We start from the raw sequence: 19,867 nt of genomic DNA, 5'->3' as shown, positions 1-19,867 counted from the left end.
TGGATGGAAGGGTCTTTTCTTCCATCTAGGCGACAACAATAGTTTTACTCGGTATTAAATGAACACGCAAAACAGCGTCGCAGGAGGGAGAAAACTAACTCGATCCGCGTCGTTCCGGTTCTCTTTGGAGCCAGTCGGGGTGACTTCCGCCTGAGCCGCCGGTTTCTGTTTTGTTTCTCGCAGCGCTCCGGGAAAAGCCGTCCAGCTGGCGTGGCCAGCGCGGGGGTGAATAAACTCTGGGACACAGTCAGCGGAGGATATAGCTATGGCTTCTGCTGTCCAGGCGCCGATGCCCGTGTGGCTGACGGCGGAGGACCTGCAGTGCTCCATCTGCCTGGATCTGCTCAGCAACCCGGCCACGGTGGAGTGCGGCCACAGCTTCTGCCTGGAGTGCATCCGAAAATGGGTGGAGGGCCAGCACCGAGAGTGCCCTATCTGCAAGAGCCATGTGGACTGCAAGTTGCCCGAGCGCACCGTCTTGCTGAACTCGATCCTTGAAAAGTATAACTGCTTAGCCTCCAGCGACCCGCTTCCCACGGGAACCTCGTGTCTGGCGGAGCGCGACTTCCCCCTTGCCGCGCGCGGTTTTCAGGTGAGAAAGAACGGACTCTTGGCGTGTCTAAGATCGGGGTCTAGCCTTGATTCTTCATGGGGTTGTTGACCAGCTGGGTGGCTTTCGGTCCTATCAGTGTTATTCTAAGCTTCTAAGGCAAGCCAGTCTCTTCCTTCTTAACTGCAGCATGAAATGCAGATATAGATTGGTTGGGGAAAAGTTATTACGTCTGCACACATTTTAATTCTGTGTATGTATACCAGAGGTGGTACTCAGCAGGTTCTGAATTTTGAGTAGCTTGGAGAACCTGCAAATGCCACCTCTGACTGGCCCCACCCCCATCTATTCTCGGCCTCCCATTGAGTCCCAGCTGATTGGCAGGCTTTTCTTTTGTTGCCCTGCACAGGAGAAAGGAGCTGGAAAGCAGGTTAGTGGGGTGGGGCGGGAATGGGATTTTGCAGTAACCTTCACCCAGGAGTGGGGTGGGAATGGGAATTTTACGGTATCCTTTTCCCCTGCTATGCCCACCAAGCCACGCCCACCAAGCCACACCATGCCCACCAAGCCACACCCACAGAATCGGTAGTAAAAAAATTTGAATCCCACCACTGATGTATACCCGTGTATGCACAGATGCACTGTAAGGAAACAGCTTGCCATTGATAGGATGGACATTTTTGGATAAAGGAAGGGTTACTCCTTGGATTAACCTCATTTTTTTGCATTAGCCAGCGTGAGCCTTGGAGCCTTAGTATTGTCTAAACTCTAAAGTTTAAGCCTAAATCTAAGTAGCCTTCTCTAGCCTTTCTCTTTCAAGATGGAAAACTGCTTCCATCCTCTCTAGCTATCCTACTTCTGGAAAGAGGCAGTTTGTGGCTCCTTCGGTGGGACCTAGAGGCACACATACAACTCCCAGGGGCTGCTCTGGATGTCCTATTCAGGGCTAAAATTTGAACCTGGGATCTTCTGCATTGATGACCCCTGAAGTATGTTTGAAAGCCTTCTTCCTTAGTAAACCAGTAATCAAAAAGCAAATAACTGGTTTCTCCCGTTTGTCCTCTGTTCCCGAACCAGTTACTTGCTTCCAGCTTTTTTTCAATTGTTTATTTCTTCTTTCATGGCTTTGAAGTCAAAACTGTATTGGATTTGGGCCCTTTTAAAGAGACTTATTTACGATGCAATGAAGTATTTAAGCTTTGAGGGATCCAAATAATTTAGCTGGATATATGTGTGAAAATTGTACAGTGTGCCTTGTTTTCTTAAAAGTTATATTTGATTTAGAAATCCTGAATCAGTAGAACATTTTCAGCATTTTTTGCCATAAGTCGTTCCATTCTGCAACATTTGTGTGACCATTTCTGCAGTGTCTGTACTATAACAGAATAGAAGGCAAATTATTTTTTATGAGACAGTAGATCTGATCTGTTATAATCAACGGTTAGGGTTAATGGCAGAGGGTCAGTGGCACAAAGCCCTGCATCAGGTGTGGAGTAGGTGTGATAAACTGTTTCTCATTGTGTCAGAGCTGTGTGAGTGTGTAAACGAGATGGTTAAGGCCTGACAAAAGCAAAGGATTTTTCAGGCTGAGTTCTGGTTGCAATTGATCCACTCTGAACTTTCCAATTAGAGACACTTTAGGATTAGGTATATCCATCTGCAGCATGGTGAATATGGATGACTATATTGACCAGCTGCTGGCTGAAATGCTAACATGGGAACTACTCCAGTGATGTTCACAACATCTTGGATGAGCTCCCGTTTTGGGAGCAATGAAACTGTACCTGCTCAAGTCACTGCTTGCGAGAGAATACTGGTCTTCTGTTCCTCCATATATGAAGGAGAGGAGAAGGAAGGCTATTCAAGAGGTGTCTGACCCACAATCCCCCCTCTAAAACATTCTGAACTACCCAGGACTATCAGAAGGAGATCCTGGAACAAAAACAAAAAAAGACAGGCAAGCTTGTCTTCAGGCATATGCAGTGGGTAATAGGGAACTACCTGGGGGTTGGCAGATGGATGTGTATCAAGGCCACCTGTTCAACGTAGACCCAAGAATAGTTAGTTGGCTTGAAGGGTATGTGTCCCCAGATCTACCAGACATTCACAGAAGAAATCCAGGCTCTCAGAGAAGTCAACTTCCAGTTGACACTAAAGGTTGCCCTCCAGAAAAAAACAGCCCTGATGGCACTGAGGAGTTGCCCAGTTCCTGTGCTTCATCCTAAGTGGGAGGCTGTCTTTGTAGAGCAGTGAGATCAATGTAACACTAAACAAGACCTTCCCCCCAGTATTCAGAACATGCTTGGAAAATGGACCCAGAGAGGCTCAGGCTAGTTGAAAGAGTGCAAACACTCTGTCTGGACATTGCCCAGTATTTATTTCTGTTTCTCTTTCTGTTACTAATTTATTCCCTTTGGCATTTTCTGAACTGCTTTTTCTGCATTTCCTGGAAGAGCAGTCATTAAAAGAAAGGAGACAGTTGTGAGCGGCCTGGTTTTACTTTTCCAAAAGCAACATACAAAGACGTTGCCAGCTGAAGCCACCTACTTGTTCTTGGCTGATCTCAGAAAAATCAGCAGGGGCTGGGCCTAGTTAGTACATGGGTAGAAAACTGTGGCAACAGACTAGAAATTGAAACCATTTCTGGAAGAAGTGTGTGCCCAGAAACTTCCTAGATGTGATTGTGAAGTCAGCAAGAGCTGAGTTTGAGTCAATTTGGAGTTTGATCCCAAAAAAGTACTACTTACTTTTAAGCAGTGATGAGAATGCTGGATTGTGAGAGGAGCTGGTTTAGCTCTCAAACTGTTGAAGCTTTCTGATGGAATTGTAAAGGGAAAAAAATTAAACATTGAAAACTTTCAGATTTCTGTATAGAGATCTTTCATCCGCAACAGTCTCTTTTCTGATTTTAGGATTATATACTTCAAACCAGAAGCTCTATTTCAGAAGCCTTCAGTTTTATGAAAAAGTGCATTTGTGATCAAGAGGAAGTGGTGCTAAGGATCATTGAAGAAGAATGGAAAGTGGCTCAACAAATAACAGACTCCACTGACAAGCAGCTCAACGAAAAAAATCACAACATTTTGGATTTGCACAAGAAATTTGAGGAAGTTAAGGTAAATCATTGCATTAACGGTACCATGAATATCTATTTTATTTATTAATGTATCCTATTTACATGGTCGCTCATCTTACAAAACTGTGAACATATTTAAAACACTGAAAGTCCTAGAACTATTTCTGAACAAACAAGAGTAGGAATTGGGTGCTAATGTGCTTTGGTGGACCTTCCATTGCAGAATAGGTTGGTTTTTAGTTATTAAATTTGATGATCCTAAAAATGTAATTTGGAAGGCATTCTGACTGCTGTTAATGGACAGAGATGTTGTGCTGTCCCAGCTAGTCTATGGGAATTGGATAGTTACTAATGAATTATGAGCTGTCCCCTTAAGGGAATGCATCTTGGTAAATGTAGTTAAGGTATCCTGGGAAATGTAGTTCATGTCAAGTGGCCACATCTGTAATTCCAATTGGTCACTAATTTGACCCTCGATGGGTTGGGGGAGTTTTTCCTCACTTTGCCTTAATTCTCTAACTTATCTTTTAATTTTATCTTTTACCATCTTTTACTTTTCTGTCTTCTGCACAGTAGTGGATTTTTAAACTGTGCAGATAGATAAACTCAACAAGACATCCATAACAAAGTACATTTATTGGTTCATCAGGTATCCTCATAACTCACATTTGTGACAAAAATTTTCTTTAATGACCAATCCTTTGCATATCTGCCTTGTAGTAAAAGATGGTTATCTCCTAACCCATCTCGTAGCAATAGAAAGCAGCTGCCATGAGTTAGAGAATTCAGGCAAAGTGAGGAAAAACTCCCCCAATCCCTGGAGGGTCAATTTAGTGACCAATCAGGATTACAGATGTGGCCACATGACATGAACTACATTTCCCAGGATACCTTTAACTACATTTACCATGATGCATTCGCTTAAGGGGACAGCTCATATTTCCTAAGTAACTATCCAATTCCCATAGACTGGCTGGGACAGCACAGATGTCATGATTTCAAACAATAGATACATGTATGTAAAGAAGTATATAGCTATACTACAGTATTGGGTTGGCTTCTCAGTATAGTAATCTAGGGGTTTTTTTTCCCCTCCAGCCCTACCCAGAGTTCTGAATACTCTATACTATAGATCACAGGCTGTTACCAGTGCTGCTTCTCCTCTTTTTTTTTCTTTTGCTTACTTCTGAGTATATGCAAAAAAATACAGTATTAAAATCTCATTTTCTCCATGCTGCAAGAATTGACATGGCAATTCAGGCAGTCCCAAATGCTGTTCTTAGGTGAACCCTATATGGTTATTAGGCATAATGTCATGTGATTGGATTTTTGACCTCCTGCTGGCTTCCTCGTTGACTTGCTAGAAGCCAGCAATGAAGGTTATAAATGACAATGATTGCAGGACACCAAGACCCAAATTGTGATCACATAATGGTATGTGAGAATGACCTTGGAAGATTTGTACAGACTTCAAGACTGATATCAGCCTTCCCAGATAGATCAGACAAGAAAGTACAATCAGATGATCTAGTTCTACTTTATTCTGAGGCTACTTTAGCAGACATTTTTATGGGTAGCTCCATAATAATGCCAATAGGGTTGATCAAGATCAGTTCCAACTGTCACTAAGTCCAATCAACTGAGGGAAGACTGGAGTTGGTACATTTCCTACCAAAGGTTTACAATACTCATAATCTGCAAACCTAACTAGCAGGTGTGACATTCAAGCAATACTCCCAAACTGTAAAGCTGCTCACACTAGGAGTGCAACTCCATCTAAAACATGGTTGAAACTCAAAATCTTTTCCTTGTCTACAGAACTTCCATCTTCTTGAGAATTAATTTCATTTTTTCTCTCTCATCTGCTCTATTATCAGTTGGTTAGGGTAGTGGTTAAAGCATAAGGCTAGAATTTAGTCTAGTGATTATAGCGTAAGGCTAGAAACCAGGAGACTGTGAGTTTTGGGTGCAACGTTGACTGGGTGACTTGGACCAGTCACTCTCTCTCAGCCCACAACATTGGATTCTGGTGACAAGCCAGTCTGTCAGTTCCTGTCACAACCAATGGATCAACACTTGGTCCAAAAAAACAAAAGCCAAACCAACAGATTCTCTGCTCGCAGGGAAACACTGGGAAGAAAAAAAAAAGTTCTATTATTCAGATTCTAATTACAGAATTGATAGAAATATTTATTGAAATGTTGCTGGTGCCTTGTTTAATTCTTGATTTATTTCTTAATTGTTAGAAAATGTCATCAGGGCAAGCAGCTTATATTGGTGATCCCTTTCAGAAGATCAGCGATATTGCTAGTGCTGTTGAAGAGTTAAGGAGACAGCTGGAAGCAGCAATTTTGAAGAATTTCCCAGCGCAGCCATCTCAGAGTTGGTGGAATTTTCATTGCCCTCTTACATTAAGAGTAAACATGTGCTGACTTATTACAAGGCTTTGAATATCACTAGGGAAATAAAACCACTATGGTCTGGCATAGTTATTCTAATCTGATGCTAAACATGAGAAAGATGGTGTGGCTGGATTAGATCTTACCATGACTGGTGTTCTGTAGCTACCAAATTCTCCTGGGTAGCCAATAAATAGGGCATGATGGAAATAAAATCATATGGCTGGAAGGGACCCTTGGAGGTCTTCTAGTCCAACCCCCTGCCCAAGGCAGGAGTCCTTATACATCATTTTTGCAAACCTTTGAAAATACTACTGTTTTTACTATTGGTTATTGAATCTTATTTTGTTCCTTCTGATCCTTTATATCCATATTATTATTACCTTTTACTTTAAGTGACCTCACCCATAAGCATCCCTAAAGTGTATTGTCTGTTGTTTGGCAGGCACTTTTTCGAACTTTATCAATATGCTGAACTAACTGGCAAGATGGACATGGAATCACTTCAACAGAGTTTTGCTTCTCTTTATGGTCAAGTTGATTATTACTGTAGATGTCTATGGAGATTCTCAGTCATCCAGGTCATGGTTGTCCCAAAGGTGCTTTTTCAAGAGGCAACTGGACTTTCTTAGTTTTTCTCTGAAGACATTTCACTTCTCATCCAAGAATCTTCCGCTCTGACTGGATGGTGGGGAACAGAAGGATTTATACTCCTTGCAGACAGCTGGTCATTTGCAATCTTTTAGAGAGTCAGTAAGAAACGTCTTCAAAGAAAAACCAGAAAGTCCAGTTGCCTCTTGAAAAAGCCCCTTTGGGACATTGTTACTGTAGGTGCTAGAAACTTTATAAATAAAAGGGCGTTGCTGTTTAACAATGAATAGTACCTTCTATTATGTTATGCAAGCTTTTTTAAAAAAATCTTGTAATATTTCAAAGAAATATATCCTATGGGTAAGAGTGTATTTAAATTTCAATTGCTCAGTGAAAGGTCAGACCATGTTTGATCCGATTGCTAGCTGTAGACTTTATAGCGTATGGAGGTCCTGGCCTATATTCTGTACTCAGTTTGGGGAATTCCAGTGAGACAAATCGTCATTGTAGGATGCCTTCATTTTTCCTGAATGCTTTTCAATATCTTATCCTTGCAATAGGAATTAGCAGCTGCCAAGTCTAGACGTGAATCTGTCTCCTTAAGCAATAGTAGCTGTATCTCCAAAACTCTTCGTTTAGGTAGAATAAGTGGCTCTGGATGCTAATGAATCACAAGTCCCTTCATTCCTTGCCATTGGCTGTGGATAATGGGTATAAGTGGTTCTTATGCAACCTGTGGACAGCCATTAGCTCCCTCATTCAGTTTGAACTGAAAACGTCCTATGGATGATCCCATTTCCTGTCAAAATGGCTTTTCTCTGAAATGAAGGACTGATCAAAGTGATACGGGAACCTCCCAAAATGGATCAGGGAGGTCTCCTTCTTAAGCTGAGATTGAAGCTGAAGCATAAGCAGCTACTTGTGTTCTGCCACGCCGATTTCTAGTGTCAGTAACTAACAGCCTGGATTATTTTTTTTTTACTGTAATAGAACCTTTTCCTGGAACCAGCAACAATAGTGAAGTTACAGATGATGGAGCAGAAGAAATGTTCCTTTCCAGTGATTCCTGTAGGTAGTTTTATTAACTTTAATTAATTTTGAAGGAGATCATGTTAATTATTCCACTTAATTCTTCCAATTATTCCATTTTCCACATTCCATTGCTTATCCATGTTGTTCTGATGTTCTGACATTCCTGATTTGATTGAACAAAACACAAACACTTGTTAGCTCTTTTTTTAAGAGTACAAATTATTATAAAGTACAAATTTGTGCACGTTAATTAGCTCAAATCACAATCATAGGAATAACATGGGATTAATATACAGGATTCAATATGCTTAGCATAAGTATCATTGTGGAATAAAATAATAATAGTATTCTTAATCACTTGTTTGTCTGGACATCTCCTGATTGTTACACGGTTTATATGAGAGGGAGAAATATTGTGAGTACTTGTGGCTGGCTTGGGAGCATTGGGCTTATACTGATCTAGGACTCTTATCATTATCTGCTTGACTGGCTCTGTCATTTATTACTCTAAACAATCCTTTGGGGATTTCTCCAGTTGTGATACCCTGGAACCCATTACCGGGTTTCCCAGTTGGGATCTGTACAACTGGCCTCCCAATTGGATGAAAAAACATCATCTAGATCAGTGATGTCAAATGTATGACACCAGTGTCACAGGTGACATTAATGGTGACACATCAGGCCTCTAGTCTAGATCCTCTGAAAGTTGTGCTAGAAGACCTTACTCTTGCACAGCCCCTGAGGCATCTGAAAATTGCACAATAATTCTCGCAAAATTTTCTGAGGCTCCAGAAGATGCGTGTCTTCTAGAGCAGCAGTCGTCAATCGGTCGTCAACTGGTGGGCCGTGAGAAAATTTTGGTGGGCCGCAGAGAAATCTCATCCCCAGAGCACCCCCACAAATCCAAGCTGCACAGAAACACAAGACTGCTGCGTTGCCCACATGGTTTGTGGGAACCCTCCCCCCGTGGGAACACTCCTTACCCGGTAAACTTGCCTGCTAAATTGCTATTTTTCCTTTTTCCAACCATCATCTGTTTTGCTGTGCCAGGAGATTTAGATTAGCTAGGAAGCAGGAAATGGCTGGATTTCTTGCTTTCTAGCTAGTCTTTGTTAGACTAAAAGGTTGGCAGCCTCTGTTCTAGAGAGTCCAGAGGTGAGAAGGTCCAGAGGTTTCTTTTGTCCAGGGTGAGGTGTGGGTGGGTGTTTGTGTATGTGTGAAACATGCCAACAGAGTCAAGGTGGGCATTTTCTGAATTTTTTTATTTTTTTGACACCAAATCTAAAAGATTCATCATCACTGATCACTCATTAAAAGGCAAAAAAGTGTTTTTTAAATTTCTAAGGCTGTCTCTGGGATCCATGTGATACTGAGTGCTGTTCTTGGAAATTAAAATGATACTAGAGAGAGACACTTAGCAGGAAATAGGACAGAACTGTCACCCATGCCTAGGGCAATGACCATGGGCAGCATGTTGCCTACCTATATTTAAGTTACTGTGAGTTGCAAAACACTGCAAAAAAATTGAATAATTTTTACAGTCCCAAGGAATGATTCCATCCAGGAAGCAAGCAGCTCTTCATCAGCAGCACCATCTCCAAGGGATAGAGAATTGCCAATGATTTCAAGTAGATTTTCTCAGTGTAAGTATGTATATTGCTGCACAGACAAAAGAGTAATATTGAGATCTATAGATGAAACATACAAAACTTTCTCTTTCAAAAATAATTTGAAAACCAGTTGTTGAATTGGTATTTCAAACTAGTTTTTTTTCTGAAACGGATAATTTATATTCCATTTAACAGCACGTTTTATTTTGCTTTTTTAGAAAGAATGATATATATCTATTAAATAAATGTACTGGTGTTAATAAAACAAAATGAGGTTAGTTTTCAGAGGTCTTGGGCAATAATTTATTTGGTTATGTAGCACATAGCAGTGGTATGTTTTTCAAAATTATGTGGACTTTTATAACAATTTTTTATAAGTTTTAATCTCCTATAAACTAGTTTAATGCATGTTGTGTTATTATTTTATGTATTTACTTGGCCCAATTTGGTCAATCAATCAACCAATAAATAAATAAATTTCAACTCACTGGTCAAAGTAAGCTGCATTATCCAGACTTAAGGCAAAAGGGTTGCAGGTAGAGAAAATGGGTTTTGAACTATGAACATATCTCCTTGATTTAAGGCTGCTAGAGATCTGAATGTTTTTAATTTTACTTCACTTAGGGATGTCCATTATAACATTTGACGATGAAACTCTTGGTTGCAGTCTTGAGCTCACAGGCAATAAAAGGAAAGTGAGAGTGTCTCGTACTCGCAAAGAATATAAACATTCCACTAAGAGATTCTGCAGCAGTCAGGTGCTGGGTTCTCAGAGTTTCTCTGAAGGCCGCCATTACTGGGAAATAAACACTGAGGAATCTTCTCTATGGGCCATTGGTGTTGCCAGTGGGGACATTGGCAGAAGAGACCGACTAGGGAGGAATGAATTATCCTGGTGCATTGAATGCAATGTTCAACATATCTCAGCATGGCACAACGGGCAAGAAAACAACATTGACGTCGTAGATAAACCTTTGCGGGTCGGAGTTTTCCTTGACTTTCCAACAAAAAGTGTTTCTTTTTATTCTCTCACCGATAAAGAAACGTTCTTACACAAGTTTGAAATCAATGCAGCAAAGCCAGTTTACCCTGCTTTTTGGATTTATGGTTTAAATGCTGGTGAGGGTTTAACTATAAATGATATTCATAGGAATTAACTTTATGCCACAATTGTAAATTATCTTAATAAGCATTTGCCTCTAAACACTCTTTAAGATTTGCTGTTTGAATTATCAAATGCCTCATCTTTTCCTGTTTTCTGAATGGGAATGAGTCTTACACAGGGTGAGCATGTTGGAAGCTTGCACTGTCATTGGATGGAGGTTAGGAGATGCAGAGTTTCAAAAGAAGGTTTGGGTTTGGGATGTATAAATATTGTCATATATCATAATCCCTGCATAGCCAGTTACGGATTGCCCTTGACATACAATAGTGAGTTCAGCATCCATTCGCAGTTATGGCAGTGCTGAGCAGTGGATTTACAACTGATGCCCAAAGTTATGGCCATAGCATTTCCTATTTACATTCAACCCAGATACCTTTTAGGATTGATAGGGGTTCCATGTGTGCCACCTGTGAAAATCAGAATAGAAGCATAATGATAAAAAACACTGTGGGGGATATTGAGCAGATGTAGCATTATATATTTGCAAATGAATATACTTCAGTGACAATTATTTCAGAGTATATGAAGAGGTATTAAAGTACTATTAAAATAATATAGCTTCCGGTTTGCAGGGCTTCGGCGGCAGGCAGGAATCCGCGATTGTGCATGGTTTCTGCCTGGGCTTGCCGCTGGAGCGCCCTGAGCCAACTGGCTTCGGGGCTAAGCCACCACGTAGAGGTGGTCAAGAGGGGGGAGATTCCAGCAGGGTCAAGGAAAGCCGCATCTTTCCTCCTCAGCTGGCTAAACTCCCTTTCCCGAAGGTAAGAGCGGCAGTCAGAAATGGCCGCCTCAAAGAAGCACTCATCCAGAAAAGAAAGTGTAGGAGGAAGTTAAGAAGTGAAAGTTTTGGCTGACCTGGATAAAAAGCAACAATTAAGGTATCCTGGAATTTAAATTTCAAAAAAGATACATCGCCCCCAAAGAGGATTTGGAAGCAGCGAATGAAAGTGAAAAGGAAAAGGTTTTTTTTTTTTCACTCTCCTTCCTTACATTGACAGCGAACAGAGATGAATGAGAAATCGGCAAAATCCACTTTGGCATCGACAGGTAATTAAACTGGCAAATTAAATGCCAAGGGGACAATAAAGATTTCTGAACAGTAAAAAAATTCTTTTTCTTTGCTGTAAGTGGGAAGGGAGAAGAAAAGAATAAGAGTAAGATCTGGAAGGAGGAGGCTGCCTGAATTCAAAGCATCTAAAGTTAAATCTTAACAAGACTTCTAAAAGAAACATTTTAACTGGAATTTTGTAACTAAATAGTAACCCCAGGAAGAGAAAGTGAAAAAAGAAGAAAGTGTTAAAAGAAACAGCTTGTGTGTATTTGGATTGCTTGGTGACTTTGGGACTTCTGGAAATTATATTTGAATGATTAAAAACACTCGGGTGGTTGTTTACAATTTTTTTTACAATGGCATCACTTGTGGATGAACTGAAAATGGAATTTTAAAAATATAAAGAAGAGGAACAAGAGGGGAAGGGCTCTCTTGGCTCCGTTTTTCAATTTTTAGAAATGGCGATCTGTACCTACGAGAAACTACAAGACTGCGCAACAAGAAGATTGGGACAAAGAAGAAGCCATCTTTAATGAACAAGTAACTTTACTTGGGAAATAAAGGGAGGGGGGAAAGAGAATGGAGAATTTAAGATCTAAAAAAACAGCCAAAAAAGGGAAAAAGAAGGTGAAAAGTGGATATAATGTTAGAAAGCAACAGAAAAGGAGAACACAGAAGAGGGAAATGGAGGTGGAGAGACAAGTAGGTAAAAAGGGCAGAGAGAAGAAGGAAGGGAGGGAGGAAGGGAAGAGAAGCTACAAAGATGTGGAGCAAGATGTAAAGAAACAGGACTTTTTCAGAGATAATGGGTAAAAATTTAATTGAAAAAGCGATTCTGCAAAGGTACATAAGATTGTATTGTCATATTTGTATTAGAAATAATGTTAGAAAAATTGGAAACAACATATGATTAAAAAGTGGGATAAAATACTCAGTGTAATTCAGTGAAACTTTTGTGAACAAAATAAATGAAATGAAATAAATGAGAGTATTGAATTAGGAAGGAATGGGAACATTTTAATGACACAATGTTTTAAAATATAAGTGAAGTGGGGGGGAAGTAGTTATGGAAAGTTTATAAGTGTTCCCATAGAAGCATGATACCTACTTGAAAAGTAATGTGTAAAATGTTTAAGATTTAAATGAATATTAATATTAATGATATAATTGAACTGGTATGGATTGTTGTTCTAATTATATCATATATTTATAATTTTTTCTCTTTTTAAAATATAGTGTGTAGCTTTAGAATGTACTAAGCAGAATCCGAATGGAAGTTATGTATTATATTAAGTGTTATAAATTTAGGGGAAAGATATAAAGGCGTCATACTCCAATCAGTGATTACAGGAGAAATTTTGTTTAATGAGAAAAGATAATAGACAGCTGAAACAGGACAAAGAATGTAAGTATAATGATCTGAATTGAGATGAAATAAATAAAATAAAATTAAGAAAGTTAAAAGAGGGGAGAAGCTATATAGAAAATGTAGAATGGTAATAAGATATGGAATGATATATAAAAATGAGCATAAACTTGAATTTGTGTCTGTACGAAGAGATGTAACCCGGGATCAAGCTGCTTTCAAAAAAGATTTTTTATGTTTTGTTTGTTTTTAAAAAAATCAATAAAATTTTATTTAAAAAAGTACTATTAAAATAAATGGAGCCATAACTTGACAACAGTGACAAAAGGAAAAATTAGAAAAGTAAAAATAACAAATTTGTGGAAGAGCCCTCACATGCGGTACTTTGTAACTCATATATCAAGAAATTCAGTAAGAACTTTTAGAGGAATAGAGATGGATGCGAATAAATAAAATAATATCATGTCCCTTGTTTTATTAAATTTCATCCTGCTTTCTCTACATAGTATATTTCAAAGTAGACAGCTTACAAACATATTTTTGCTTGATCAGCAAAGTTGTGCTATTTATAGCTACGATTTGTATATGTTGTAAAAATATATTTAATAACCACTTTCCAGCAATAAAACCTGGGTTCTGTATACTGCAGTGTGTGATAATGTGGTTTGTTTTATTTTGGCTTAGTTAAGTTGCATGAACATAATATTGTGGTTTGTAAATCATAGACTAATATTTTACTGTGTTTTCTGAAGCCGACTCTTGGAGGCTTATTCAACAAACTGGGCTTAGCAATATGTATGATTTGGAAATTCAGCCAGATGTCAAATATGATGAATGTGACAGCAATTAATTACCTATTTGGGAAAGGCAAGTTTAAACGATTCATTTTTAAAGACCTGCAGTGAAGAAATAAGGTGGTCATTGGTTGGTTGGGGTCTACTGTGCCCCTAAATGGAAGTTAAGTCCAAAATATAAAACAATATCAGGGATTTAAAAAGAGTCCCCCAATAGCCTGATGGCAGCTTAAGAACATAAAATGATGAAGAATATAAAAATAATGGAATCCTTTAAAGTCCCTTTAAATCCTTGATAAAAGTTATCACTTTTATGAGAAAGAAATCCTATTCATAAGAAAATGTCTCAAATAATGTTTTGAACACCAAGTTATCCAGGAATTGATAAAATTATATAGAAATATTAGCACTGATTAAATTACCCACCAGGCTGTCTTAAGTTACCCTTTTCTTTGTCAGCTTCTTTGCAAAACTGAGAAACTACAGTCATGCAGCAGAAAACTCCTGACGATAATAGGATTGAGAAAATTTCACCATCTTCTACATTACAGCAAATGTAATCTTGTACCAAACAGAACAAATGTAATCAACCAAATATAAACACTAACTTTGTGTAAGAAATTACATATAATGACACATTGTAAAATGACAGAGAAACATTTTGTATAAAGATCTGAGCTAGGTTTTACTTGGAGCTAGGGTTGATTTAGACTCCTGTCCCAAGTATGAGATTCTCTATTTCTGCAGAAATAAACAGATGAAAGTTGCCTTCCTTGCTTCAACATGACTTACTTGGTCACTAGCTCTATACCCATGGTTCGCTACAAAATTGTGTAATCGGGCTTAGTTTTGGGGGAGGAGAATAAGGGGAAAAATCGTGCCTCTGACTACCAGCATTCATCGATATTCATCTGGCTACCATCTTGTCAGTGTGTGAGAGAGGGTTGTTGGGTTGAGGGTTGTTTGGAAACTGAAACAGTATTTGATGTGTGAGCAAGGCAGAGACAGCAAGGAGCCTGGCATGGTTTAGCTCAACTGTTCTGTACTAAAGCTGGTTGCTGTTGTGAAACTAAAACAGAAACTTCTCTACTTGTGTTTTGCATTTGGAACAGATTTCTTTTCAGGTGGAGAACTCCTTAGCATCAGAGCATGTTAATAATAATATATGAAATACTAATGCTCTGATGGTAATTTCAAAAAATCCTTTCCAAGTGAGCACCTAGAAGCCAAGAGGAACATATGTGCCAAATTTCAAGTTTGTAGGCTTTACGGTTCTGGAGATTTTGTGATGATGCATGAGTAGTATTTATATATGCGTATAGATTAGTGATGGGAAAACAGAACACAGCTGAGGCTTTGGTTAACATCCCAAAGCCCAATCTTGCAAGATCTCTGGTAGTTTTGCATTTAATCTTAATTGTTTAAATGGCTTAAGCTGATTTAATGATTTAAAGGAGTTTTAAAAAACCATTTTGATGCCTGCAACAAAATATGAACTCACTCAGGAATGCTCCCTACTTAAAAGTTATTGAACACACATAAGCAAAATAAAATAAAATCATAAAGGAATTCTATAACAGAAGGAATGAAAAATAACTTTCTTCTACTCTTAGATAGCTATTTTGAGAGCAAGACCCTAATAATCAGTGAAAGGACTTCTTAAGTAACCTAGTTTTCATGCTCCTCTGTGCTAGAATCCAATTTGCACCCTTTTCTTTGGCATCCATCAGTCTCGTTTGATTTTTTTTTTAACTAAAACTTCTTAAAATAAAGTAAACTTGGATGAGGTTCCCAGCAGGCCAGAGGATAAGTCCCCATAGGCAATATACAGTATTTCTCCCTGCTTTAAATTCCATCTGAAATAGACAATAATCTGTCCATAAAAAGTTATGCTGACTTTTTTGCTAAGCAGAAGTACCCTATTGCTTGAAACTGAACAAGTCGATAGTATGCTGTGCTAATCTATTGATCTTAATACTGAGATCTGGCCATATTTTGGCATCCTGATAGTTTGAGACTAGGATGAAGCTGCATACCTAAAATTAAACAGGCACTTAAGCAGGGCAAAAGCCAGGGGAAAAAAATCCCTTCAGGAGACAGATAAGATCCCATCAACTGCCACCAGAATTATCAATGAAGATTTTCATTCATCCATATAGAATTGTCTGGAAGTTGAATCATAGCACTTGGACTTCTTTCCCTGTTGGCTCAAAACATTTTGCTGCTTATCCAAGTAGCTTCTTCAGCAGCAGTTTGACTACCATCCAAGCTAATAGCAATTGATTTCCACAATTTCCCTGAATTGGCCCCACACCTGTTTGAAATCAGCCAAGCTGGTAGCCAGCATCACATCTTGTGGCACTGAATCCCAAAACTTAATTACACATAGTTCTCAATTTATGATCATACTGGAGCCTGCCCATTATAGCTGTATGTCATAATGGTCATACAGTGGGTCACCACCTAATTTTGCAACCTTTTTGTGCAGTGATTGTTAAACGAACGTCACAGTTGTTAAATGCACCAGTTTTGTTGAAAACCAGAAGAAAATTTCTGAGATAAACTTGGCTATTCCACTAGTCATGTCCAATTACAGATAATTTATAAATACTTAAAAGTGAGAATAGAACCCCTGGGGATCACAGTAAATTATATTCCTTCATTGTGAGAGATATCTATTTATACCTGTTTATTTTTTAGTCAATTGTTTTTCCACAAGGAGACCTGCCATTTTATTCTATGACTGTTGAATTTACTGAGAAGTCTTTGAGAAGGGACTTTATCAAAGGCCTTTTGAAAATCTAAGTAGATGTCTACTGCCATCCACATTTTTATCAACATTTTCAAAATACCTACACTTACAAAAGCTATGTTGAACATCTTTCAACAAGGCCTCTGACACTTTATCTTTAATAGCACTTCACTATCTTAACAGATGTTAAGCTTACAGGCATATAATTTCCAAGATCTCCTCATGAGCTCTTAAAAATTGGAGTTTATCCTCTCCATATAATCAAATTCCAAAATACTGTGAATAGGAAAGTCCAGGTTGCTAAACTTAGGGGATGTTATTTATAATGGACATTCTTCCATTAAATGACCTGACTTCTACCAAGAACTCATTCAAGGCCTACAGATCTGTCATCAGGATTGCAATATGATTGATATGATCAAAGGCAGACCAAAAGAATACAGAGCACTATTGCTTAAACATATAACTTTGCAGTGTGGAAAGGGAACTTCATGAGGACAGTGGTGTCACCCGAGCAGGAAAAGCCCAAAGGGAACATCAAGCCAGCCGTAAAACAAACTTGCATAGGAAAAGAAATCAAAGGTATTAAAGAAGCCCCTTAGACAAAAGCCCAAATAATTAAGAAAACTAGGGAAACAAGAAAACAAAACCTTACAAACACAAGACATGCCAAATCAGCAAAACAGACAAAAGACACAAAATATATTGCAAAGGAGACAGACAGGAGATTGCCACAAAACAAATATAAGAAACCATTAAGCTAAAAGAGATTAGGATGAAACCGATAATCCAATCAAACCACCCCGCAAAGTTTGCCTTCCACACCCTGCGGAGTTTACCCTCCGGCGAAAATGAAGACAACCCCTGACAGAATTTAAAACATTAAGAAATACAAACACAAGCACTCACACACAAAAGGAGAAAAAGGTATAAAAATCAGGGACTTACCATACAAAGGAATGCTCCCAGCAGGAAAATCGAATCCTCAGAAGAAAGGCATTTTGACAGCCTTTCAACAGCAGTTATAAATTGAGATTCTGTCCAAATTAGTTTTGGGATAATGTAGTAGGCAAATATGTATTTCCATCTTTCAACACCTTGTTTTGAGATATATAATTGGAAGAACAAGTCTATTTAGATACTTTGAGAAATCCATAAAAACAAGTGATTTAGAGGACCTTATTTGAAAGCTGCAATGAATTTTACAGGAAAACTCCCTATCTTGGAAGCTAAAATAAATAGCAGCCAGGTTCTTCTCTTTTTTTGCACCAGTGAGTTTCATTCACCAATGGATTATATCTGCTTAGTTCGATGGCCTTGTGCTAGATTTCCTCCATCAAAGGGGTTAGGATTTTCAGTCAATGATTGACAGTTACCTGGTTGACTTTTATGTACCCATGCCATAATCACAACAAAGATATCAAGCCAATAAATTACATCTGTGGCAGATAAAAACTTTTTGGAGGTATGATTTTAACACTAACGGAGGGCAGAAAAGTAACAAAAGCCAGAGATGCTCTTCCTCGGGGTTTATGTTGTATAATAATCGTAGTAATTGTAACGCTTAGAAAATTTGTTTCTGTAGGGCAGCAGGGACATTTCAACAGATGAAATTAAAATGAATGTTGAATACACATCACTGACATCATGCAACAAATGCCTCTAGAGATACCAACGATAAATCTATCGCCAGCTCTCCAAGCAAACCATTTTTCCAACAGTTGAATGCCAGGTGTATATTGTAACCCTAAATACTTGCATGTTACTTTCGTATTATTTTCTAAATTAAATTGAATTACAATTACAGAAAACGAAGAAGAAAAAAAACCCAAGACCCTTCTGTGCTCCTGAACGCGTGCTTTTATTTTTTAAAAAAATAACCTCTAGATAGAATACGCTTATGTTACACTTCCGGTTTGCTCCCCATCTGACTGCCTCTCCGATTCGTACGATCAGGAAACGCCGATGGGCCCCTGCGGAGCTCTCAGAGAGCAACCTGGAGAGAAAGAGAGAGCGAGAAAGAGAGCGCGCGCTTTCCCTGCCGTTGAAGGACTGCGAACTTAGCTCCGGAAGTTCAAAGCCGCGTTCTTTCTAGCCTCCCGTCTATGGTCGGCGGAGGGAAAGGTTGCGAACGGGCGCTCGGAGGGGCGGCCGCGCGAGCGAGCCAGTAAGCGCGCGCGCGCCGGCTGTTGGAGGCGGGACGGCACGAGCGGGCCGAGCGTAGTAGGCCGAGGCTCTCCCCACCCTCTCCCCCCCCACCTTCTCTCTCCCCCACCGCCTTGACCGAAACCCTAATGTGAGCCGGATCGCCGGACCCAGAAGGCGGAGGCAGAGCACGATGAAGAAGGACGTGAGGATCCTGCTGGTGGGAGAACGTGAGTGAGAGAAGGGAAGGAGGGAGGGAGCGGCTGGGAAGGTCAGCATGGAAGAGGAGGGAAGAGGACTGGGCCGGAGAGATGGGAAGCCGGCTCGTCCCGCTGAATGGACCAGGCTTGGCTGGCTTGAGCTTCAGGGGAGGACAGGAAGAGTCGGTGTTTGCGAAGGTTAAGACCGCACGTGTGTCTTGTTTTAACGTCTTTACTGGAACGGGGGTTGTCGGGTGGACTTGTCCGAAAGGTGGCTGGGGAGAAGGAGAAAGTGTTGTGGGGGAGAACCAGGTGCGGGGATTTAAGCGAAAGTAAGAGAGGAAAAGGACGGCCAGGCAGGGTATTAGAAAGCGAGAAGAAAACAGAGGATTAAGCATGCAGTAATGGGATTTTATAGGACCTTGGTGGTGTGTGTGTGTGTGTGTATGAGGGGAGAAACCGGCTGAAGAAGAAGGGAATTAGTTTTAGGAGACACGGATATTTGACAATGGGTGCAGAAAAAGGGCAGACAAAGAGGCAGAGCAAAACTGAAGGGAGAAAAGTGTACTCCGCAAATATATTTTTAGCTCAGTGGCAAAGGGAACTCTTTGGGTATAATAATGAAGTCTGCTCTAAAATACACTATTAGGACACCTGCTGAGGAGGGCATACGCTACTAGGTTGGTAATCTCATCCAAACCCTATTTTGATGGGCACCCAGAGACTGGTTTCATATGGGGTTAGGTTTATTTTAATTTTTGGAGCTGCTATTCGTTGGTAGACAGATGGAGATATAGAAAGGTGTGAGTTAATATAACCATTTCACCTGGAAAAGCTGCTTTCCTTTCCTTTCCATCTTTTGTCAGGTTTATTCAGCTCATCTTCTGCTTTTAGATTTTGGATCAAAGCTGTTGCTCTTTTATACAGTAGCAAGTTGTTGTCACAAGGGCACCAGCTGTCCTCTCAAAATAAGACCAAGTTTCCTCTGCCCCCCCCCCCCAATCAGCTGCTCACTGTAGGATACATGCTCTTGCTAGGCTTTCATTGATTATTTAAACACAACTTTACTGGAGATAGGGGCCTAAGGTTTTTTGAGTCATCTTGGCTCTAAATATGGAATTCAAAACAGGGTTTTG

At 39.6% G+C, this 19,867-nt stretch overlaps 2 protein-coding genes and 1 long non-coding RNA gene across 9 annotated transcripts in view; 2 read left to right on the top strand and 1 right to left on the bottom strand.

Annotated features, from left to right (window-relative positions):
* The first annotated feature begins 168 nt into the window (after positions 1 to 168).
* Positions 169 to 10,495, top strand: RNF135 (ring finger protein 135). Of its 2 annotated transcripts, XM_026711084.2 has the most exons (6): positions 170 to 592; positions 3,463 to 3,666; positions 5,873 to 6,008; positions 7,607 to 7,684; positions 9,190 to 9,291; positions 9,883 to 10,495. In XM_026711084.2, exons 1-6 carry the CDS (start codon positions 266 to 268, stop codon positions 10,413 to 10,415), a joined length of 1,380 nt encoding a protein of 459 aa, XP_026566869.1. In that variant the 5' UTR covers positions 170 to 265; the 3' UTR covers positions 10,416 to 10,495. The 2 variants fall into 2 exon arrangements, with proteins under 2 accessions (XP_087781251.1, XP_026566869.1); XM_087925125.1 differs by lacking the exon at positions 7,607 to 7,684 and having other exon boundaries at positions 169 to 592.
* On the bottom strand, positions 5,796 to 9,235 carry LOC148127052 (uncharacterized). The gene is made up of 2 exons (XR_015741882.1): positions 9,131 to 9,235; positions 5,796 to 7,811 (listed from the first exon to the last, which is right to left on the bottom strand). It is a non-coding gene; the product is annotated as an uncharacterized LOC148127052 (long non-coding RNA).
* A 7,841-nt stretch (positions 10,496 to 18,336) lies between the features above and the next one.
* The window catches only part of RHOT1 (ras homolog family member T1), a 50,180-nt gene continuing 48,649 nt past the window's right edge, over positions 18,337 to 19,867 (top strand). For 3 of the 6 annotated variants that reach the window (XM_026711253.2, XM_026711256.2, XM_087925122.1), the window contains exon 1: positions 18,488 to 18,761. In XM_026711253.2, the coding sequence (XP_026567038.1) occupies positions 18,725 to 18,761 (37 nt within the window). In that variant the 5' untranslated portion in view covers positions 18,488 to 18,724. Of the gene's footprint in view, positions 18,762 to 19,867 lie in introns of all 6 variants that reach the window. The other 3 variants (XM_026711254.2, XM_087925124.1, XM_087925123.1) reach the window with 3 other exon arrangements.

The sequence above is a fragment of the Pseudonaja textilis genome, chromosome 2, assembly GCF_049901715.1.
Source record: "Pseudonaja textilis isolate UNSWEBS1 chromosome 2, rPseTex1.2, whole genome shotgun sequence".
In the NCBI taxonomy this organism is placed as follows: domain Eukaryota; kingdom Metazoa; phylum Chordata; class Lepidosauria; order Squamata; family Elapidae; genus Pseudonaja; species Pseudonaja textilis.
The sequence above is the reverse complement of the archived record's forward strand: the minus strand, read 5'-3'. Positions and strand labels throughout refer to the sequence as shown.